The following is an 18,746-nucleotide window of genomic DNA, read 5'->3' on the forward strand; positions in this document are numbered from 1 at the left end:
TGCAGATGCCGTTGTTCTCGACTATCGACCATACCAGCCACCCACTGACGCCCATAACATGACGTGAGTTGGTTCTTGTCTGCGCCTGTCAACGTGTCACCCTCTAACGTCTTCTCCCCCGTGGTTCTCCCGCGCCGCATCTCCTCCGCAGAGCTTCCTTGCGCTCGACCACGACGGCGACAACGGCGACGACGACGACGACCGCGACGAGGGAACGTTGAGCGCGGCCTGCGCGCGGGGACGTGGATAGCGCGCGGCAGTCGAGATGACTGGACGGTGGCGAGGCAATGGTCAAGGTCGGTACTGACCCTTCTTGCTTCTCACCTGCTCACCGTGTGCAGCGGCCTCGACGACCAACATCGAAGACCGCGCATGGTTAGCGCGACGCCGGGCGCGGAGACCTGGTCGACTTGACGGCTTTCGGTCGGATTTACGCACCGCCCGCTTGTCCTCCCCGACGCGCCGACCTCGACGCGTGTCTTCAACCATAGCACACGCACGACGACGACGGGGACCGCGCGCTGCAACGAGGATCGCATCCGCGGCCGTTCGTCGACTGCCGTCGAGGTGAGTCCCTCGTTCCCCCGCCATCGTTGTCCCTCCCCCCTCCCTTGTGTTGATATAAACCAATGATCACTATATGCTACACTACCCACTTCAAAACTCCAATCCATCACTGACCGTCATCACTATCCACCTACTTACATCTTATCTTTGACCTAACGCGGCTACCTTTCGGTTACTTACTCCACCCTTGCTTTATTTCCCGCTCGTCCTTACTTTGCACCCCCTCCCTTGTCGTGATCCTGATTAGCTTTGCCCTTCGTACCTGTACTAACATCCGCTTTCGTCGCTCTCCTTACTACTTACAAGTCCACTACCGCCCCCTTGCTTAACGCTCCCCCTCCCTCCTCCCAGCCTTCGCACTCAGCCAGCTCGCGCCTCACGGCGTCCAAGTAACTTATCCCCCACCCTTCTAGTTATCATAGCATCCCCTTTGCCTCGCCTTAGATATTCCTTCCCTCCCCCTTCTCGTCGTTTATCCCCCCACCGCCTTTTCTACCCGACGCTGACCCCCCTTCTCAGAGATATTCTTTCGCCACCTCTACCCGCAATCGCATCGGCACATCGGCCAAGATGTGCTTCGTCAAGAGATTCAAGGTTCGGCATGCGGACATACCCCCTTTTGAGCGAAGGGCACGCCGAGAAGGATAGCAGCGAAGGGGGTGGGGGAGATGGAGAGGCCCCCTTCGACGGCGCTTTCGCGAGGGAGGGTGGGGGAAATGGAGAGGCCCCCTTGGACGGCGCCTTCGGGGAAGGGTGGGGGGAGCAGAGGGAGGGGTGTTTCCCTCGGGAAGGAAGTCTTTTTTGACCTGGTGAGTGCGCTTTTCGCGGGGGTGGGTGTTCGAGGATGCGCTAACCAATCAAAGGTGTCCGTGGACTCGAGCGCGCGCCCTCGAAATCAACGCCGCCCTTAATTTTGGGCGAGAGGAGGGGGTCCCGCGCGGGTATTCGCGACTGGAAAGGTGCGCGTTTACTCTTGCTCGCGCGCGGGCTCGGCGGTGGGGGGTATAAGAAGCGAAGGGGGGCTGCTGAGTCGAGGAGGGGAGGGGCGAGGGGCGACTAGGGGACTAGGATTGGGTGCGCGATGAGATGGGCAGAGCGCGAGCGAGTCGATGGGTGGGGGCTTCCCAAACGGGCGAGAGAAGGGGGCGGGGGGAGCGGTGTGCGGCGAGTCAGAGGGGGAGGGGTCTATCTGGCGTGCGCCCAACTGAAGAAGAGACTGACTGACTCGGCCCCTCGTCTCTGAGCGGGAGGGGTGTCGAATTTCGGCGAGGAGGGGGCCTGTCTCGTGGGGGTAGACGCGCCACAGGTGCGCGCTCATATCCCGCGGGGGTGTGCGGTTGGTGTGAGGGGGAGGGGTCCTGCTAACTCGTCGTGGGGTGCGCTGAGGGCGGATGAGAGGCCGCCCAGAATCGGGGAGGGGGGTCGGCTCGTCGAGACAGGGTGCCAGTGGGGTTTGCTTGTCGCGCGAGGGCGGAACTCATCTCACCCTGAAGGGGGGTGAGATGTCGTGCGAACCTTGACAGAGAGCAGGAAGGGGGTATCGGTGCGATGCCGGGGTAGGTATATACTTACAAGGCGCTGTCCCTACCCCCTTTGCCTGAAATATAACGCCTTCCCCTTCACGTCGATTGGAAACCGCCGCATCCTCGAGCTCATCGACTTTACGAAGTGCGCGAAGACCAAGCTCTCGAGAGGGTCCCGGGCGAAGGAGTGTAAGCTCTAGCTCTCGCGCGTGAAGGTGTGTATCGCCCCTGACTTCTCCTTTCCTGCTTTCGCCCTCACCCTTCGTGCACATCCCCCTCTCCACCCTTGACTGTCCCCCCGCTCGTATATGATACACCCTGCCTCCACCCCTTCGCTTTCTTGCCTTTTGCCTCCCCTCCCCCACCTTCGCTCCTCCCTTCCCCCATCTTCGCTCCTCCCCTTTTCCCTTTGCTCGGCTCAGCTTCCCCTCCCCTTTACTTTACTTCCCCATTGCTTTACTTGCCCGTTACTTGACTTCCCCTTCACTTTACTTCCCCTCCCTTCTCTTCTTTCGCTCGCCCCCTCCCTCCCCTTCATCGCTTCCCCCTTTTTGTTCGCTCTTCTCCTTCATTCGCTCGCACCTCGCTCCCTCCTCCTCGCGCAGCTGCCCTCCCCCATCGTTATTTACGTCGTAATTGCCCTCCCCCATCGTTATTTACGTCGCAATTGCCCTCCCCTATCACCCCACCTCGCCCCCTCTCGTCTTCTCGCCCTCTGACGAGCCCTTTTTCGTGAGTGCTCAAGTCTCGTCGTCGCGTGTACTCAATTGTCGCCCCCTTCACCCCCTTCCTCGCTCTCCCTCGCGCGACCTCCCCTACCTTCGCCCGTCCTTGCTCTCCCTCGCGCGACTTTATTCACCTTCGCCCGTTCTTGCTCGCCCTCACGCGGCTTTACTCCTTCGCCCGGCCTCCCCCACCTCCCCTACCTCCGTCTACGCACCCCCCATCCCCTTTCTCGTCGCGCGCAGCTCACACGTAGAGTGAAGCAAAGAGATGTATTCTAGTACATAATACAAAGGGTGCTATCTACAATACACAACGGGTGCTATCTACAATGTACGAGGCCCTCTCGCCTCGCCTCGCCCCTCCTCTCCTTCTTCCCCCCCTCTCCCCCTCTCCCCCTCGCCGCGCCCCTTCTCCCATCGCCCCCCCTTCGCGCACGCTCTCGCTCGCCTTCTCCCCCCGCCTTCTCCCCTTCTCCCCTTCTCCCCTTCTCCCCTTCCCGCGCCCTCGGCGCCCCCTCCCCACCCACCCCTCGCGCCGTGCACCTCCGACAGGCTTGCGAGACTCCGACTACACGAAAGAGTGATGCTCTGCATTCAAGGTGCGTGAATACATTAGGGGTGCGTGAATACATTAGGATATGCTACAGCAAGGTCTGATCAGTGTCCGGCACTGGGCACCGCAGGTGCTAATCTTTATAATACAGCGTGAAGGGGATGCTTTCGTTACATGAAGTGACGGGGCCGGGAGAGGCGAGCGGACGAGCGAGGGCTCAGGTCCGGTTTGCTGACAGCTGGCTCGGGCAGGCGGGGCTCTTCGACGATGGGGGACATGGTAAGGGTACGAGAGTTCGTCCGAGAGCGGGAGTGGCTGCGGGAGCTCTGCGTCGAGTTCTGGCGCGAGCTCTCAGTCGAGTGGGGACGCGAGCTCTGGATCGAGTGGGGACGAGAGCTCTGCGTCGAGCTGTGTCGAGAGCTCCCAGCAGAGTGGTGGTGAGAGCTTTGGAAGGAGCTGTGTCGGCTTTGAGGGGGAGACATGGATTGCGGGGTAGCGGTCTGGGGGTAGGGGAAGAAGGAACTGGCGCTACTTCGAGAATGCGCGTGTCGAGACGAAGGAGTGAGAGTGGGAGGACTGTACGTGGTGTGCAGTAGGTCGCCTCTCCCAATTTCCGTGGCGTCGGGCGCATCAATGACAAACTTTTCATGAATGCCTTGCTGCGCCTCTCGCTGCATTGCCCGACGGCGTACGAACACGAGCGTGGCCAAGCCCCCAGCGTAGAAGAGGACTGTCAGAGCGCGTCAGAGGGGTGAGATCGCCGAGGGGCAAAACACGCACGCAAGACGATATCCACCCAGTTGATGACAAGGATGTAGAGGTTGAACATGCGACACATATTTGCTGATTCTGGTGGAGGATGAGACGCGAGCTACTGAGCACTTGAAGCGACGTACTTGCAGCAGGACAGACATAGGTAGGGTACCATAGTGAGTATCCCACAGCCGAGCCTGTCTCTGGCGTCAGCGTCGTTCGGTTCAGTGACAGCGCAACTTACAGATGTGGGTGGTGAAGAGAAGGAGAATACGAGCGGCATCCAGCCAAGGGCGAAACTCGCGAGTGATTCTGGCGGGGTATGAGCAGATGCGCGAGCATGATGTTCAAGTCACGCACAGTACGAGAAGCATTATGCAAGTCGCAGAGCTGTTCAACAGCATGAGGGAAATGAGGATCCCTGCAGCGTGTTCAGCAGGCAGCGTCACGACTATCATGCGGACCACGCACGCTCGGGAGCCTTCATCCCATCGAAGAGCCAGTACATGTCCAGCGTATAGAAAATGGCCCACAGAAAGCTCAAGAAAGCAATAAGACCTGCCACTGAGGTTAGGATCGCCAGCTCGTATACCCGATCGGTGGCGCGCAACGTACTGAAAGCAATAACACGAATCCTGAGGAAGGTGGGAGACACGGGCATGGCCTCCATAGTCTCGCGTAGCATAGTCCAGAGTGCGAGAGGAGAAGGGGAGGGACGCGTCGAGGCGAAAGTGGCTGCTCCAGAGCTGGGGTCGTGGGGCAGTCGTGGAACGGGCGTCCGGGGAAAAGAGCGTGAGGCGGCCTGCCAGAGACCTTGTCGTGTGTCGTGAGGACGTGAGGGGGAGAGAGAAAAGGGAGCGAAAGTGCCGTGGAGGCTCGAGACAAAAAGTCACAGTTTGCTCCGCATCGGTGGACAAAGACCGCGCAGCACGTCGCGTGTTCTGCAACAAGCGAACAATAGCCCGGGGATATTGCAGAGACGTAGGGATGCTCACGATAGCCCACGTCGCGGGCGAGCAGTGAGTGCTCGATGGACGGCCCTTGTCTGACAGCACATCCGATCGAGGTTCGCTAGCTTCGCCTCCCTCGCCTCTCACCACCTCTCCCCGCCTACGCTCGAGCAGGCCAGGACGAAAATAGCCGGTGGTTAGCCGGGGTGCCGTCATCGGGATTCGCACCGGACTCGCGTTGTCACGGGCTGTCACGGCGAGTGAATGGCTGCTCGCGCACTTACCTTCCTCTTGCGATGCGTGACAGAGGGATTCTTGTTTGTGAGGTGGTCTGCAACTTCATCTTTTTGGTGCGTTCAGGACGGCACCGGGATGCAGCTGACGACTTCGGATAAAGGCCAGTGACTAGCACTTGACTTGCTCTCCACTTTCTCTTTATACAGTCCATCCACTGCACACTTCCCTCTCCTGCTATCCTCTGCCCGCCCTCGCCTTCCGCTCTCCATCTTACGTCTCTGCTTACCGGTGCTGTGACCTTATCGCCGAGGGGTGTAAGTGCTGGTTGCTCGACGCTGGCTGATGCTCTTCGTTCCTAACTGCAGAGTATCATTTGTGGCACTCGCACAAGCCTACATCTCTCTCCGCCAAAGCCACATCTCTTCTCACTCATTCTCATCCATCTATCCTCCTCCGGGCATCCCTCTCTGGTCAGTCACACCTCCGTACTCACGTAGATTGCCGGTGAGCGGTACTTTAGCCTTGCCACTTTGACAAGCTCGGTTACGTTGAGGTCCCCTGTTTCTTTCCATTCCTTACGTTGGACGTAGAATTAGCTCGCTCGTCGTAAGACCATACATTGCATAGTTGGAGGTAGAACTGTAAGACTCGAGACTGCATAGGTCAAACGACATGTGTCTGCTGATTGAATGCATTATACATTGACACTGTCCTTCACCAAAGCTCATCCCTCACAAGTCCTTGGCAAAGTACCAATGGCTCAAACGTCGCACTAGTTAGCTTGACGAATTCTATTCTCCTGATAACCCATCATGCACTGATCCCACTAATCACGTACTCTGCCTGCTCGACAAGTATGCCCGACAAGTGTACACATTGCCCGACGTAGCTACACCCCGCTAACAAAGCACCGGCCACTCTCCTTGTCCGACGCAGGCCACCCTCTCCAAACGCCGACCACCCTCCTCGCCGGACGTCGAACACCCCGCTCGCCGGACGTCGATACGTTGCCTCATCGCCAGCCGCGGGTCACGTGATACGTTCAACTTTCGGGCCCGAGGCGTCCACGTGTGCGCCGGAGTTCGCCGCGAGGGGGCGAGTGGGCAAACGCAGGCGAGGTGGGATGCGACGCGGTGAGTAGAGGTGAGGTGAGGTGAGAAGGGATGTGCTACTTGATGAGTGATGAGATGCTGCGCGAGGAGTAGAGGTAGTTAATGAGCAAGCGAGGTAGTATACAGGTCGTAAAATCGGTCGTCTGTGAATTTCCAAGGATGTACAAGATACAAGAGATCTACAAAATGCTGCTTTTTATTAGCACGACTCGCGCGCGCAGCGAGGGAAGTACGAAGTGCTCACCTGTGAGACCACAGCAGTCGAGGTACTACCCGAGCTAGAAGTCGAAGTACTACCCAACCGAGAACCCCGATACCTTGCTCGCCGGACGGCGATACATTGCTTCACGACTTGGGCGGGTGGCGCATGGGTGATCAGATGCGTCGGCGGGTGAGCGACTTGGATAGGCGGCGGCCGAGCGACTTGATGAACAGGCAGCGGCCGAGCGACTTGAACAGGCAGCGGGAGCGAAACTTGGAGCGACGGCGTGCGAGCGGACTGGACGGAAAGGCATAGTGTAGCTCGATTCAAAGGCATCTGGAAGCACAATGAGTTTGATAACATTCGACGCGGCACAGGAGGAGCGTACCTCGCCGGACGAAAATGAATACTGAGGTGACCCTGCTGGCGAATTGGCCTCTTCGTGACGGCGGGAGGGTGAATCGTAGTGAGTTGGCGAGTTGGCTGGCTAGGCAGCGCGTATGCAGAAGGTTCAGGTTGCGAGATCGCCGCTCGTCGGACGGCGATGCATTGCTTCGCGAATCGCTTGGGGTACGCAGAGGGCGAAGTACGACGTTGGCATCGCGAAGTACAACACTGGCGATGCGAAGTACAACCCTGACGATGCGAAGTACGATCTGTGACGAAACATTAGTGTCTCGCTCAGACGTGCGCCTCGTAGACGTACATATCACCTTGCTCGCCGGACGAAGGTCCATTGCTTCACGAGTTGGAGCCGAACCCGTCTCGTGGATAGTAGTGGCGGCAAGAGTTGAGCAGGGGGCGCCCGGCGCAATGAGAAAGACGCCCGCAATGCATTGAGCAGGATGCACCCGGCGCGTTGAGCAGAATGACCTCCGCGCAACAAGCGGGGACTATTTGCAGTCCTGCAGTCGCGGTGCATCCGTAGCTCTACAAGAACAAAGTCAGTGCCGATCATGGATCGCGGACGCGCCAAACTCACCTCAAACCATGCGGACGTAACCCGAAGACCGCTTTCGGGATGAACTCGAGACCTCATCGGACGACAATACCTCCCTCCGCGACTTGCGCAGGGACGCGCGTGCTTGAGGGGATACGGCATCGACGAGGATTTGGGACATCGACAAGGGAGTCGCGTGCGGAACATGGAGCTGGGCGCGGGACGAAGGCTCAGGCGTCGAAGAGAAAGAAAGCCGCGCGTTGAACAGGAGGTTGCGCGTCGTTGCGAGGGTAAGGCTGCGAGTGAAGAATCAGCAAAATCCACAACCGCCGAGTCAATGGTACGCACCGAGCATGGATGAGAGTCTTCGTGCAAGCCTGTCGAGCACTGTCCCTTGCTCGACGGAGGCCCTCTTCTTCCGAATGACTACCACCGCTACCTCGCCGAGTTCGAGGCAGGCCACGAGAAGCCGTCGTTGATGTCGCGGGTGACCGTCTTCGAGGTTGCTGAGAGATCATCGTCGAGGCTCGCGGCGGCTTGCGTGAGTTGAAGCGCGTCCGTTCAAGCGTGAGGAATTCCGGCGACATTGGATCCTTGCGGGATGTTGACGCGCCGGCGTAGAGAGTCCCGCATACTCGCAACACTCCGTCAACAACGCATCAGCCTATTGTAGAGCAAAGGCCTAGCAGGAACTCACCGGCACATTAGTGCGAGCGCCGCCCTACGATCAACCCAAGCGTCTCCCTGCGCAGTCCTAGCGCGAAGCGCAAGAGACGCGGCAGTCAAGCGGGAGAGCCAGATCGCTCTGCAGAAGCTTCAGTAGACGGTCATGGGGCGATGAAACGAGTCGTAAACTCGTACGAGACCGAAAGCTACAAGGGAAATGGGAGACAGACAATGGAAGGGATTGCGAGCGAAGTTTGAGAACATGGAGGGGAAGTGAAAGGCAGGGACGAGATTGATAACAGGAACGGGAACGACAGAAAGTCGAACATGGAGGGGAAGTGGAAGGCAGAGAGGAAGATCAAAGGTCGTGAATGTGAAGGGAGAATGGGTCGCCCGACAGGCAAGAGCGAAGCCAGGAGCGGGACCAGAAGGAGAAAGTTGCAAAAGCCGCAGGCGCTCGCGCTGAGCTGGGGGCTAAACATGGAGGGGAAGTGGAGCGCCTCAAGCGCGAAGACAACCGACTCGAGAAAGGGAAAGAGGTACGAGAGACTCACCGCCAGACGAATCCACCAACAGAGCATGATTGAGGCAATGGCGGACGGGCAGCGGATGGGGTCGAAGAGGAAAAGCATGAAGACGGGGGAACGGGGGACGTTGCAAGAGGCCAGCGAAGCAAGGAAGCGTATATTTGAAGAAACGTCGCGTGCCGTGAACATCAACGGACAATCTTGCGTACACAAACTGACCGGCGCTGTGATCGCATGCGGCGGTGAGCCTATCAGTGTCCGGAATCTTACCCCTTTAAGCTACCCTTTGGACCCTCAGTTACGAGTCCGCGTTTGTCGCTCTCGGAAAACGGAAGGAACACCGTAATGCCATTGTATTCGCGCCGGAGAATTCAGGCTGAATGCAGCAACCAGCACGTCGGAGAGAAATCAAGTGCATTGAAGTTCAGCACCGGTGTGAGTGTATGAGTGTATCTGGTGGTCTTATTGAACTTGAAGATGGTCATTAGGGACCTCTGTGTGCGCCGATGAGCAGCAGCGCAAGCGCGACGAGCGTCGTTCGAATGATTAGTGATGGTTGCAGTCGAAGAAGGACCCGCCGGCAAACCGGAAACGCGCTCCCGAACCTCACCGGCTTTTGCCGAACTCCCTTGTCTCTCGCCGCCACATGCACTTCTCATCCATCGCGTACCTGCGCAACGCCGGAGATTATGCGAAACAGACATTTCATTTAATCTATACCTATCTTGAGCTTTTCTCTCTCACCCGCGCGAAGGCGCGCTCACAAATCCTGAAAGACTCACGCGGTGGCGCGCACTCTGCCTCGAGAACCATTCGGACGACGTCCGACGTCGAATGAGCAGGTACGATGGGTCCTACACACCCAGATAATTACCTCCAGCGCTTCAGAATATGTCAGCAAGTCTTCGATGGGCGGGATCAGCGTTCTGTCCTATCGTTTCTGAAGGACGAAGAGGTTTGCATGCCAAACTCGACCTCTTCACCACCTCAAACGGTCACCCTACACAAAAATATATTCTGTGAAAAATTTCAACCCATAGATCGATTATGTTGGTGCTACTGACTACGATTCTGCTTTCAGAATCTCTGCCCGTGCATGCGAACGCTATGTACGGCGCGAAAGGTGGCGGATTGAATATGTGGCGTCGATTTCGGCGCATTCATTGCACCGTTGCCCGAGGGTATTATGCCCGGAAAAGTATAATTACATCGTATGAGACTACTCCTTAGTCTATACTGAACGATGCAATAGCGTGCGCTGACCGCAGACAGCCACATACATGACCCTCTCCTCCTCTCCCTCATTCTGCCACCTCACCCGTCTTCCGTGCGCGGATGGTCCGAAACCGGATGGATCTCGGGAATAATTATTTACGCACACTAAATACGACAACGGTGGTGCGCCCGCCGGGCTCTATTGCGGACAGGCAAGCTCTAGGCGCTCTTGCCCAAAATTCCACTCACATCTTCCACCCATCCTCGTACGTTTCCACGCCCGGAAATACTCCGAGACGTGCACCATGATACTCGAAGCTTATTTCTGACGTTGTGTGGTGACAGCGGGCGCGATGTACGTGGTCTCGAATGCGATTCTCCGCGAGCACGATAGCTCATGCACGGCATTTGCATTGTATTCCCCATAGACTGCGGGAGAGAACGTGGATCTAGAAGCGGAGCTCTCGTCGGTAAAGTTTCCGAGGCTTGGCGGGGGCGGTTTGGGCGAGGACGACGCAGAGTAGAGCGCGCCTTTGGCGCGCCCTTTCTGCAGCAGCTGAAGGCCTTCCCAAAGGAGAAACGGCCTGATCGCGTTCAACTCAACCACCACCTTGATTTTCCTGGCGCTTTTCTTCGGGCGCCTCGGCTTTGTGACGCGTCACGAGTCACTCATTGTATGTTTTCTCGTCGCTGTTCTGCACTCTGACGAACGCTGGGCTCTTCAGGCGTCGAGGGAGACGCCCTTTGCGCTGGAGAACGCGCCCGGCAAAGTTCAGCGAGCAGTTCCTGCATTTCCAACTCAGTCGCTCCCTAACGCCACCCCCTGACTGCGGAGGCCATTTGGTACGTGTATTCGACGCGACCTGGGCGTCCATCGCGACGTGAAGCTCGCAGGACGTATGCCATGTCGGGGAGGATTGCGCCCCAATCTTCCGCCCTGGCGCGCGCAAACTTCGGTTTGGACTGCGGTGAGTTAATCGGTCGCCGTGTACGTACGTTTGAATGGTCTTAGGCTGCACGCTGGGTGCGTAGAATGGACGATGGGAGCGCTCGCCGAGGAGCCCAGTTCGGGCGAAGACGGAGGACGGCAGGCGTTCTGAGTATAAAAGGCGGGCGGGGAGGTCAGTAGCGACATCAGCCAGCCTGACTTCCTTCCCTCCGCATATTCACAGCGATCTTACTTGCGACGACCTTTGCTTATGCCCCTTTCGCTGATTCCCTTCGTGTACGTCCTTTCTCTTGCTATCGCTCTCACCCTACATGCTGACCGCGCCTCGTAGACCCTCCCTCCACTGTCGGCTTCTCTACCTGAGTATGGCTTTCAGATGTTTTGTTGATTTCTCTAATCTACTACTTCAGCCTCCTCGACGTCTACTTGCGAAGCTGCAAGCGCAGGCCTCTGCTCTGGTAAGTCAAGTCTTGTAACGCGTTCATGTTTCTTACTGATCAGAAGGCACCTCCAGGACTACCGTGCGTACACCCCTATCGGTACGCGATGCGCTCTACGTGCACGCTGAGCTCCCGGTCCTCAGCCAGCTCATCCCGAAGGTGAGTTTTGCCCATCAGCGCCGACTGAGGCAGTTTTCCTCTTTCTCTTACCCGCGCTCACTCCCCGTTACTAAGCTCTCCTTTGCTGCCACGTCTTTGAAAGGATTGGTATCGGTGAGTTGCCTATACTACGACAGGGTATCACTCATGACTGACCAGTCGTTACTTCGTGTAGCTTCAAGATTCCGACGGCGGCGTTTTCCAGCACATCCTGTGGCCGCGTCGATCCTCATGGGGCGTGTCTATCACGTCGGCGACGCCTATTCAGTAAGCTCGTCCCATTCTTTGTGTCTGCCCTAATTACTGAAAATTAGTGCGTGCAGATGCCGTTGTTCTCGACTATCGACCATACCAGCCACCCACTGACGCCCATAACATGACGTGAGTTGGTTCTTGTCTGCGCCTGTCAACGTGTCACCCTCTAACGTCTTCTTCCCCTTGGTTCTCCCGCGCCGCGTCTCCTCCGCAGAGCTTCCTTGCGCTCGACCACGACGGCGACAATGGCGACGACGACGACGACGGCGACGAGGGAATGTTGAGCGCGGCCTGCGTGCGGGGACGTGGATAGCGCGCGGCACTCGAGATGACTGGACGGTGGCGAGGCAATGGTCAAGGTCGGTACTGACCCTTCTTGCTTTTCACCTGCTCATCGTGTGCAGCGACCTCGACGACCAACATCGAAGACCGCGCATGGACCGCGCGACGCCGGGCGCGGAGACCTGGTCGACTTGACGGCTTTCGGTCGGATTTATGCACCACCCGCCTGTCCTCCCCGACGCGCCGACCTCGACGTGTGTCTTCAACGATGACGCACGCACGACGACGACGGGGACCGCGTGCTGCAACGAGGATCGCATCCGTGGCCGTCGTCGACTGCCGTCGAGGTGAGTCCCTCGTTCCCCCCGCCATCGTTGGCCCTCCCCCCTCCCTTGTGTTGATATAAACCAATGATCACTATATGCTACACTACCCACTTCGAAATTCCAAGTCATCACTGACCGTCATCGCTATCCACCTACTTACATCTTATCTTTGACCTAACGCGGCTACCTTCCAGTTACTTACTCCCCCCCTTGCTTTATTTCCCGCTCGTCCTTGCTTTGCACCCCCTCCCTTGTCGTGATCCTGATTGGCTTTGCCCTTCGTACCTGTACTAACATTCGCTTTCGTCGCTCTCCTTACTACTTACAAGTCCACTACCGCCCCCTTGCTTAACGCTCCCCCTCCCTCCTCCCAGCCTTCGCACTCAGCCAGCTCGCGCCTCACGGCGTCCAAGTAACTTATCCCCCACCCTTCTAGTTATCATAGCATCCCCTTTGCCTCGCCTTAGATATTCCTTCCCTCCCCCTTCTCGTCGTTTATCCCCCCACCGCCTTTTCTACCCGACGCTGACCCCCCTTCTCAGAGATATTCTTTCGCCACCTCTACCCGCAATCGCATCGGCACATCGGCCAAGATGTGCTTCGTCAAGAGATTCAAGGTTCGGCATGCGGACATACCCCCTTTTGAGCGAAGGGCACGCCGAGAAGGATAGCAGCGAAGGGGGTGGGGGAGATGGAGAGGCCCCCTTCGACGGCGCTTTCGCGAGGGAGGGTGGGGGAAATGGAGAGGCCCCCTTGGACGGCGCCTTCGGGGAAGGGTGGGGGGAGCAGAGGGAGGGGTGTTTCCCTCGGGAAGGAAGTCTTTTTTGACCTGGTGAGTGCGCTTTTCGCGGGGGTGGGTGTTCGAGGATGCGCTAACCAATCAAAGGTGTCCGTGGACTCGAGCGCGCGCCCTCGAAATCAACGCCGCCCTCAATTTTGGGCGAGAGGAGGGGGTCCCGCGCAGGTATTCGCGACTGGAAAGGTGCGCATTTACTCTTGCTCGCGCGCGGGCTCGGCGGTGGGGGGTATTAGAAGCGAAGGGGGGCTGCTGAGTCGAGGAGGGGAGGGGCGAGGGGCGACTAGGGGACTAGGATTGGGTGCGCGATGAGATGGGCAGAGCGCGGGCGAGTCGATGGGTGGGGGCTTCCCGAACGGGCGAGAGAAGGGGGCGGGGGGAGCGACGTGCGGCGAGTCAGAGGGGGAGGGGTCTATCTGGCGTGCGCCCAACTGAAGAAGAGACTGACTGACTCGGCCCCTCGTCTCTGAGCGGGAGGGGTGTCGAATTTCGGCGAGGAGGGGGCCTGTCTCGTGGGGGTAGACGCGCCACAGGTGCGCGCTCATATCCCGCGGGGGTGTGCGGTTGGTGTGAGGGGGAGGGGTCCTGCTAACTCGTCGTGGGGTGCGCTGAGGGCGGATGAGAGGCCGCCCAGAATCGGGGAGGGGGGTCGGCTCGTCGAGACAGGGTGCCAGTGGGGTTTGCTTGTCGCGCGAGGGCGGAACTCATCTCACCCTGAAGGGGGGTGAGATGTCGTGCGAACCTTGACAGAGAGCAGGAAGGGGGTATCGGTGCGATGCCGGGGTAGGTATATACTTACAAGGCGCTGTCCCTACCCCCTTTGCCTGAAATATAACGCCTTCCCCTTCACGTCGATTGGAAACCGCCGCATCCTCGAGCTCATCGACTTTACGAAGTGCGCGAAGACCAAGCTCTCGAGAGGGTCCCGGGCGAAGGAGTGTAAGCTCTAGCTCTCGCGCGTGAAGGTGTGTATCGCCCCTGACTTCTCCTTTCCTGCTTTCGCCCTCACCCTTCGTGCACATCCCCCTCTCCACCCTTGACTGTCCCCCCGCTCGTATATGATACACCCTGCCTCCACCCCTTCGCTTTCTTGCCTTTTGCCTCCCCTCCCCCACCTTCGCTCCTCCCTTCCCCCATCTTCGCTCCTCCCCTTTTCCCTTTGCTCGGCTCAGCTTCCCCTCCCCTTTACTTTACTTCCCCATTGCTTTACTTGCCCGTTACTTGACTTCCCCTTCACTTTACTTCCCCTCCCTTCTCTTCTTTCGCTCGCCCCCTCCCTCCCCTTCATCGCTTCCCCCTTTTTGTTCGCTCTTCTCCTTCATTCGCTCGCACCTCGCTCCCTCCTCCTCGCGCAGCTGCCCTCCCCCATCGTTATTTACGTCGTAATTGCCCTCCCCCATCGTTATTTACGTCGCAATTGCCCTCCCCTATCACCCCACCTCGCCCCCTCTCGTCTTCTCGCCCTCTGACGAGCCCTTTTTCGTGAGTGCTCAAGTCTCGTCGTCGCGTGTACTCAATTGTCGCCCCCTTCACCCCCTTCCTCGCTCTCCCTCGCGCGACCTCCCCTACCTTCGCCCGTCCTTGCTCTCCCTCGCGCGACTTTATTCACCTTCGCCCGTTCTTGCTCGCCCTCACGCGGCTTTACTCCTTCGCCCGGCCTCCCCCACCTCCCCTACCTCCGTCTACGCACCCCCCATCCCCTTTCTCGTCGCGCGCAGCTCACACGTAGAGTGAAGCAAAGAGATGTATTCTAGTACATAATACAAAGGGTGCTATCTACAATACACAACGGGTGCTATCTACAATGTACGAGGCCCTCTCGCCTCGCCTCGCCCCTCCTCTCCTTCTTCCCCCCCTCTCCCCCTCTCCCCCTCGCCGCGCCCCTTCTCCCATCGCCCCCCCTTCGCGCACGCTCTCGCTCGCCTTCTCCCCCCGCCTTCTCCCCTTCTCCCCTTCTCCCCTTCTCCCCTTCCCGCGCCCTCGGCGCCCCCTCCCCACCCACCCCTCGCGCCGTGCACCTCCGACAGGCTTGCGAGACTCCGACTACACGAAAGAGTGATGCTCTGCATTCAAGGTGCGTGAATACATTAGGGGTGCGTGAATACATTAGGATATGCTACAGCAAGGTCTGATCAGTGTCCGGCACTGGGCACCGCAGGTGCTAATCTTTATAATACAGCGTGAAGGGGATGCTTTCGTTACATGAAGTGACGGGGCCGGGAGAGGCGAGCGGACGAGCGAGGGCTCAGGTCCGGTTTGCTGACAGCTGGCTCGGGCAGGCGGGGCTCTTCGACGATGGGGGACATGGTAAGGGTACGAGAGTTCGTCCGAGAGCGGGAGTGGCTGCGGGAGCTCTGCGTCGAGTTCTGGCGCGAGCTCTCAGTCGAGTGGGGACGCGAGCTCTGGATCGAGTGGGGACGAGAGCTCTGCGTCGAGCTGTGTCGAGAGCTCCCAGCAGAGTGGTGGTGAGAGCTTTGGAAGGAGCTGTGTCGGCTTTGAGGGGGAGACATGGATTGCGGGGTAGCGGTCTGGGGGTAGGGGAAGAAGGAGCTGGCGCTACTTCGAGAATGCGCGTGTCGAGAGGAAGGAGTGAGAGTGGGAGGACTGTACGTGGTGTGCAGCAGGTCGCCTCTCCCGATTTCCGTGGCGTCGGGCGCGTCAATGACAAACTTTTCATGAATGCCTTGCTGCGCCTCTCGCTGCATGGCGCGACGGCGTACGAAGACGAGCGTGGCCAAGCCCCCGGCGTAGACGAGAACTGTCAGAGCGCGTCAGAGGGGTGAGATCGTCGAGGGGCAAAACACGCACGCAAGACGATATCCACCCAGTTGATGACAAGGATGTAGAGGTTGAACATGCGACACATATTTGCTGATTCTGGTGTGGGATGAGACGCGAGCTACTGAGCACTTGAAGCGACGTACTTGCAGCAGGACAGACATAGGTAGGGTACCATAGTGAGTATCCCACAGCCGAGCCTGTCTCTGGCGTCAGCGTCGTTCGGTTCAGTGACAGCGCAACTTACAGATGTGGGTGGTGAAGAGAAGGAGAATACGAGCGGCATCCAGCCAAGGGCGAAACTCGCGAGTGATTCTGGCGGGGTATGAGCAGATGCGCGAGCATGATGTTCAAGTCACGCACAGTACGAGAAGCATTATGCAAGTCGCAGAGCTGTTCAACAGCATGAGGGAAATGAGGATCCCTGCAGTGTGTTCAGCAGGCAGCGTCACGACTATCATGCGGACCACGCACGCTCGGGAGCCTTCATCCCATCGAAGAGCCAGTACATGTCCAGCGTATAGAATATGGCCCATAGAAAGCTCAAGAAAGCAATAAGACCTGCCACCGAGGTTAGCTCGCCCGCTCGTCTGCCCGATCGGTGGCGCACGCACTGAAAGCAATGACACGAATCCTGAGGAAGGTGGGGGACACGGGCATGGGATCCACAGTCTCGCGTAGCATTATCCGGAGTGCGAGACGAGAAGGGGAGGGACGCGACGAGGCGAAAGTGGCTGCTCCAGAGCGGGGAGTCGTGGGGCAGTCGTGTCGGGGAAAAAGAACGTGAGGCGGCCTGCCAGAGACCTTGTCGTGGATCGTGAGGACGTGATGGGGGAAGAAAAAAAAGAAAGAGAGAGTGCCGTGGAATTTGGAGACAAAAGTCACAACTTGGGGACAATTCAGAGCGAACAATGGCCCGGGGACTTTGCCTGATCGGGCATAACCTCGGCCCGAGGTCCATTATCGGCGTGGGAAAACTCACAAGTCGCGTCGGTAAACAGCGCATAACAACACGTCTACCCTCATCTTGGACGCGTCGCGTGTCCCACATTTCCGACTCAGCCGTTTTCGGAAACTCCTGAATATCTCACTATGTCGCAAAATGAGCACATTTCACCCTTCGTCAACTATGCAAAGCTGTCGAGCTTCACGGGGAAGCAAGTCAGGCTCATTTGCAAGCTGAAGAACGTAAGCGCAGTGAAGGCGCCCTACCGGAACAGTAGGCTGATCTGACGAGCCCAAGTTTTCAAGCCCTCGTGAAATGAAGGTGGAAACGACAGACGGCGGTGAAGTGGTTGTGGTCGTCGCAACGAAGCCTGTGAGCACGATGTCTGAGCGCTTGTGTACACTGTGGTCTGACGCTTCAATCAGGAGGACACCCAGCCTACCTCTGTGTACCTCGAAGTTATCGGCCTGGTACAGGACAGCTCGACTATCAAGCTTGCGGGGCTCATTGAGCTGGGGGACGAAATCGGTGCGTATGAGTTTTGTTTATGCAGGACGCTGAGACTGACCGTCCTCAGATATGAAGCTCGCGAACGACATGATCGAGCAGATGCACCGACCCATGTTCTGGCAGACGATATATGGGTACCACTCTGAGACCCCCGCATGATCTGTCGGGCGTTTGCAGGTTCACATCGTATCCTCAATTGTACCAGTATCTCCAATCTTCTTTGCATCTCTTTCCCCTGGCTTCTCGTGCTTCAGCATTCATTGGCTTCCTTCGTTCTGCATTGATGAACCTCAGGTACGCCAAAGTCGCAACTCTACGTAGTAATTTGACCTTTCCCATCCATCCTGCACAATCTCCAATCCTCGCCTCCCTACTACGCTTTCTTCCCTCGTGCCTACCTCCAACCCCATCCCCGTTGCTGCGAGTTCCACCAATCTCCTTAGCTCTCCTCGCGCGAACATGTGGTAGTATCGGTTGTACACCCTCGATTCGCTCGCGGGAGTGTCCGATGGAATTTTCGCCTTGTCCGACAACACCCAAGGGACGAAGACGTCAACGCCTGCGTCGGAAGTATCTTCTGCTGGTATGTGTCGTTTCGATAGCTCGTCCTGTTCGACTGCCCACACGTAGATGAGCACGCGGCCGGATGCGGGCGAGACGGCGCGGATGAGCGCCTGTTCGGACGTTAGTGTACGTATGCCACAGTATCTTAAACCGCTAACCTCTACCGCTTGTCTTCTCCTTTCCTCTGTCGCCAGATGGTGTATGGTGGCAATCGAGATGGCGTAGTCCTGCGAGATCGGATCAGTCAGCATCCCAATCCTACCATCCCGTCTTGACACTCACGAATACATGCCATCGCCAACAATCTTGCAACGCATCGCCCCAGACTACCTCACGCAGTGGTCCGTCGCCCGCTCGTCGCGCAATTTCCAGGAGGTTGCGACTTCTGTCGAGGCCAATGGTCCACACTGACCCGCTCGGTCTGTCGAGCGGGAGTGGAAGGTACTTCCCGTTTCCCGTGCCCGAGTCCAGACCGACGGAGCCGGTGGGTAAGGAAGAAAGGAATTTTGCAATGACGGGCCATGGCTAGTAGCGAATATTTATCAGGTAAAGAAATCCTTGAGAACGATGTGGCAGCCCTTACTTTATACCGCGTCGAAGAGAAATGCGACGCTATCTCATCGTATACTGCATGCACATGATCTTTCTCAAAGTCTTGCGGGACGTCCGACACCTGAGTGGGCTGGACTTTGCGTGAGGACATGGCGGTAGGGAGCGTCGGAGAGGTGATGGTGGGAAGTTGAGAAAGAACAAGGGTTGCCTAAACGGGAG

The 18,746-nt window shown here is 58.0% G+C and overlaps 14 protein-coding genes across 14 annotated transcripts; 5 read left to right on the forward strand and 9 right to left on the reverse strand.

The window, feature by feature from the left end:
- The first annotated feature begins 10 nt into the window (after positions 1 to 10).
- Positions 11 to 1,480, forward strand: SCHCODRAFT_01270930 (uncharacterized protein). Its single transcript, XM_050341361.1, has 5 exons — positions 11 to 63; positions 152 to 296; positions 342 to 567; positions 1,087 to 1,376; positions 1,431 to 1,480. The coding sequence occupies exons 2-4, from the start codon at positions 266 to 268 to the stop codon at positions 1,370 to 1,372; spliced, it is 543 nt and encodes a 180-aa protein (XP_050202857.1). The 5' UTR covers positions 11 to 63; positions 152 to 265; the 3' UTR covers positions 1,373 to 1,376; positions 1,431 to 1,480.
- SCHCODRAFT_02606160 (uncharacterized protein) lies at positions 1,215 to 2,178 on the reverse strand. Its single transcript, XM_050344201.1, has 2 exons — positions 1,431 to 2,178; positions 1,215 to 1,376 (listed from the first exon to the last, which is right to left on the reverse strand). The coding sequence occupies exon 1, from the start codon at positions 1,883 to 1,885 to the stop codon at positions 1,535 to 1,537; it is 351 nt and encodes a 116-aa protein (XP_050202858.1). The 5' UTR covers positions 1,886 to 2,178; the 3' UTR covers positions 1,215 to 1,376; positions 1,431 to 1,534.
- SCHCODRAFT_02606161 (uncharacterized protein) lies at positions 2,127 to 2,847 on the forward strand. Its single transcript, XM_050344202.1, has one exon. It carries the CDS (start codon positions 2,399 to 2,401, stop codon positions 2,807 to 2,809), a length of 411 nt encoding a protein of 136 aa, XP_050202859.1. The 5' UTR covers positions 2,127 to 2,398; the 3' UTR covers positions 2,810 to 2,847.
- Positions 2,848 to 2,974: 127 nt separating this feature from the next.
- Positions 2,975 to 3,497, reverse strand: SCHCODRAFT_02020839 (uncharacterized protein). The gene has a single exon (XM_050341547.1). It carries the CDS (start codon positions 3,407 to 3,409, stop codon positions 3,140 to 3,142), a length of 270 nt encoding a protein of 89 aa, XP_050202860.1. The 5' UTR covers positions 3,410 to 3,497; the 3' UTR covers positions 2,975 to 3,139.
- A 41-nt stretch (positions 3,498 to 3,538) lies between these two features.
- On the reverse strand, positions 3,539 to 4,806 carry SCHCODRAFT_02485086 (uncharacterized protein; the record flags this gene model as incomplete). Its single annotated transcript, XM_003035138.2, has 7 exons — positions 3,539 to 4,098; positions 4,149 to 4,217; positions 4,265 to 4,318; positions 4,366 to 4,433; positions 4,482 to 4,542; positions 4,593 to 4,679; positions 4,737 to 4,806. 7 exons carry the CDS (start codon positions 4,804 to 4,806, stop codon positions 3,539 to 3,541), a joined length of 969 nt encoding a protein of 322 aa, XP_003035184.1.
- Positions 4,807 to 6,519: 1,713 nt separating this feature from the next.
- On the reverse strand, positions 6,520 to 6,958 carry SCHCODRAFT_02661387 (uncharacterized protein; the record flags this gene model as incomplete). The annotated part of the gene is made up of 2 exons (XM_003035137.2): positions 6,520 to 6,609; positions 6,665 to 6,958. 2 exons carry the CDS (start codon positions 6,956 to 6,958, stop codon positions 6,520 to 6,522), a joined length of 384 nt encoding a protein of 127 aa, XP_003035183.2.
- Positions 6,959 to 7,605: 647 nt separating this feature from the next.
- SCHCODRAFT_02695079 (uncharacterized protein) lies at positions 7,606 to 8,149 on the reverse strand (the record flags this gene model as incomplete). The annotated part of the gene is made up of 2 exons (XM_050346872.1): positions 7,606 to 7,858; positions 7,911 to 8,149. The coding sequence occupies 2 exons, from the start codon at positions 8,147 to 8,149 to the stop codon at positions 7,606 to 7,608; spliced, it is 492 nt and encodes a 163-aa protein (XP_050202861.1).
- A 113-nt stretch (positions 8,150 to 8,262) lies between these two features.
- Positions 8,263 to 9,095, reverse strand: SCHCODRAFT_01270904 (uncharacterized protein). Its single transcript, XM_050341360.1, has 2 exons — positions 8,783 to 9,095; positions 8,263 to 8,367 (listed from the first exon to the last, which is right to left on the reverse strand). Exons 1-2 carry the CDS (start codon positions 8,942 to 8,944, stop codon positions 8,317 to 8,319), a joined length of 213 nt encoding a protein of 70 aa, XP_050202862.1. The 5' UTR covers positions 8,945 to 9,095; the 3' UTR covers positions 8,263 to 8,316.
- A 1,779-nt stretch (positions 9,096 to 10,874) lies between these two features.
- Positions 10,875 to 11,789, forward strand: SCHCODRAFT_01084888 (uncharacterized protein; the record flags this gene model as incomplete). The annotated part of the gene is made up of 7 exons (XM_050340993.1): positions 10,875 to 10,950; positions 11,143 to 11,195; positions 11,251 to 11,282; positions 11,330 to 11,377; positions 11,434 to 11,518; positions 11,594 to 11,632; positions 11,694 to 11,789. 7 exons carry the CDS (start codon positions 10,875 to 10,877, stop codon positions 11,787 to 11,789), a joined length of 429 nt encoding a protein of 142 aa, XP_050202863.1.
- Positions 11,790 to 12,961: 1,172 nt separating this feature from the next.
- Positions 12,962 to 14,055, reverse strand: SCHCODRAFT_02606175 (uncharacterized protein). Its single transcript, XM_050344203.1, has 2 exons — positions 13,268 to 14,055; positions 12,962 to 13,213 (listed from the first exon to the last, which is right to left on the reverse strand). The coding sequence occupies exon 1, from the start codon at positions 13,720 to 13,722 to the stop codon at positions 13,372 to 13,374; it is 351 nt and encodes a 116-aa protein (XP_050202864.1). The 5' UTR covers positions 13,723 to 14,055; the 3' UTR covers positions 12,962 to 13,213; positions 13,268 to 13,371.
- Positions 13,964 to 14,684, forward strand: SCHCODRAFT_02606177 (uncharacterized protein). The gene has a single exon (XM_050344204.1). It carries the CDS (start codon positions 14,236 to 14,238, stop codon positions 14,644 to 14,646), a length of 411 nt encoding a protein of 136 aa, XP_050202865.1. The 5' UTR covers positions 13,964 to 14,235; the 3' UTR covers positions 14,647 to 14,684.
- Positions 14,685 to 15,176: 492 nt separating this feature from the next.
- On the reverse strand, positions 15,177 to 16,838 carry SCHCODRAFT_02524892 (uncharacterized protein). The gene is made up of 7 exons (XM_003035134.3): positions 16,570 to 16,838; positions 16,430 to 16,516; positions 16,319 to 16,379; positions 16,203 to 16,270; positions 16,102 to 16,155; positions 15,986 to 16,054; positions 15,177 to 15,935 (listed from the first exon to the last, which is right to left on the reverse strand). Exons 1-7 carry the CDS (start codon positions 16,637 to 16,639, stop codon positions 15,376 to 15,378), a joined length of 969 nt encoding a protein of 322 aa, XP_003035180.2. The 5' UTR covers positions 16,640 to 16,838; the 3' UTR covers positions 15,177 to 15,375.
- Positions 16,839 to 16,975: 137 nt separating this feature from the next.
- SCHCODRAFT_02606181 (uncharacterized protein) lies at positions 16,976 to 17,653 on the forward strand. The gene is made up of 4 exons (XM_003035956.3): positions 16,976 to 17,143; positions 17,199 to 17,273; positions 17,327 to 17,429; positions 17,479 to 17,653. Exons 1-4 carry the CDS (start codon positions 17,048 to 17,050, stop codon positions 17,568 to 17,570), a joined length of 366 nt encoding a protein of 121 aa, XP_003036002.1. The 5' UTR covers positions 16,976 to 17,047; the 3' UTR covers positions 17,571 to 17,653.
- A 1-nt stretch (position 17,654) lies between these two features.
- On the reverse strand, positions 17,655 to 18,714 carry SCHCODRAFT_02606184 (uncharacterized protein). Its single transcript, XM_050344205.1, has 4 exons — positions 18,559 to 18,714; positions 18,258 to 18,500; positions 18,134 to 18,202; positions 17,655 to 18,085 (listed from the first exon to the last, which is right to left on the reverse strand). Exons 1-4 carry the CDS (start codon positions 18,676 to 18,678, stop codon positions 17,702 to 17,704), a joined length of 816 nt encoding a protein of 271 aa, XP_050202866.1. The 5' UTR covers positions 18,679 to 18,714; the 3' UTR covers positions 17,655 to 17,701.
- Positions 18,715 to 18,746: the final 32 nt, after the last annotated feature.

Source organism: Schizophyllum commune (genome assembly GCF_000143185.2).
Source record: "Schizophyllum commune H4-8 unplaced genomic scaffold SCHCOscaffold_1, whole genome shotgun sequence".
Classification (NCBI taxonomy): Eukaryota; Fungi; Basidiomycota; class Agaricomycetes; order Agaricales; family Schizophyllaceae; genus Schizophyllum; species Schizophyllum commune.

Bases quoted from the DNA above. Each gene is read 5' to 3' on its own strand.
- SCHCODRAFT_01270930 (XM_050341361.1), top strand. From the start codon at position 266: ATGACTGGACGGTGGCGAGGCAATGGTCAAG. The intron at 297-341 runs GTCGGTACTGAC...CACCGTGTGCAG, and splicing joins GTGGCGAGGCAATGGTCAAG to CGGCCTCGACGACCAACATC. The intron at 568-1,086 runs GTGAGTCCCTCG...CCCCCTTCTCAG, and splicing joins GTTCGTCGACTGCCGTCGAG to AGATATTCTTTCGCCACCTC.
- SCHCODRAFT_02606181 (XM_003035956.3), top strand. From the start codon at position 17,048: ATGTCGCAAAATGAGCACATTTCACCCTTCGTCAACTATGCAAAGCTG. The intron at 17,144-17,198 runs GTAAGCGCAGTG...GACGAGCCCAAG, and splicing joins TCATTTGCAAGCTGAAGAAC to TTTTCAAGCCCTCGTGAAAT. The intron at 17,430-17,478 runs GTGCGTATGAGT...GACCGTCCTCAG, and splicing joins TGAGCTGGGGGACGAAATCG to ATATGAAGCTCGCGAACGAC.
- SCHCODRAFT_01270904 (XM_050341360.1), bottom strand. From the start codon at position 8,944: ATGTTCACGGCACGCGACGTTTCTTCAAATATACGCTTCCTTGCTTCG. The intron at 8,368-8,782 runs GTGAGTCTCTCG...AAGCTTCTGCAG, and splicing joins GTTGGTGGATTCGTCTGGCG to AGCGATCTGGCTCTCCCGCT.
- SCHCODRAFT_02606184 (XM_050344205.1), bottom strand. From the start codon at position 18,678: ATGTCCTCACGCAAAGTCCAGCCCACTCAGGTGTCGGACGTCCCGCAA. The intron at 18,501-18,558 runs GTAAGGGCTGCC...ATTCGCTACTAG, and splicing joins TCTCTTCGACGCGGTATAAA to CCATGGCCCGTCATTGCAAA. The intron at 18,086-18,133 runs GTTAGCGGTTTA...ACGTCCGAACAG, and splicing joins GGAGAAGACAAGCGGTAGAG to GCGCTCATCCGCGCCGTCTC.
- SCHCODRAFT_02524892 (XM_003035134.3), bottom strand. From the start codon at position 16,639: ATGCTACGCGAGACTGTGGATCCCATGCCCGTGTCCCCCACCTTCCTC. The intron at 16,055-16,101 runs GTACGTCGCTTC...ATCCCACACCAG, and splicing joins CTATGTCTGTCCTGCTGCAA to AATCAGCAAATATGTGTCGC. The intron at 15,936-15,985 runs GTGCGTGTTTTG...GCGCTCTGACAG, and splicing joins CTGGGTGGATATCGTCTTGC to TTCTCGTCTACGCCGGGGGC.
- SCHCODRAFT_02606160 (XM_050344201.1), bottom strand. From the start codon at position 1,885: ATGAGCGCGCACCTGTGGCGCGTCTACCCCCACGAGACAGGCCCCCTC.
- SCHCODRAFT_02606161 (XM_050344202.1), top strand. From the start codon at position 2,399: ATGATACACCCTGCCTCCACCCCTTCGCTTTCTTGCCTTTTGCCTCCC.
- SCHCODRAFT_02606177 (XM_050344204.1), top strand. From the start codon at position 14,236: ATGATACACCCTGCCTCCACCCCTTCGCTTTCTTGCCTTTTGCCTCCC.
- SCHCODRAFT_02020839 (XM_050341547.1), bottom strand. From the start codon at position 3,409: ATGCAGAGCATCACTCTTTCGTGTAGTCGGAGTCTCGCAAGCCTGTCG.
- SCHCODRAFT_02606175 (XM_050344203.1), bottom strand. From the start codon at position 13,722: ATGAGCGCGCACCTGTGGCGCGTCTACCCCCACGAGACAGGCCCCCTC.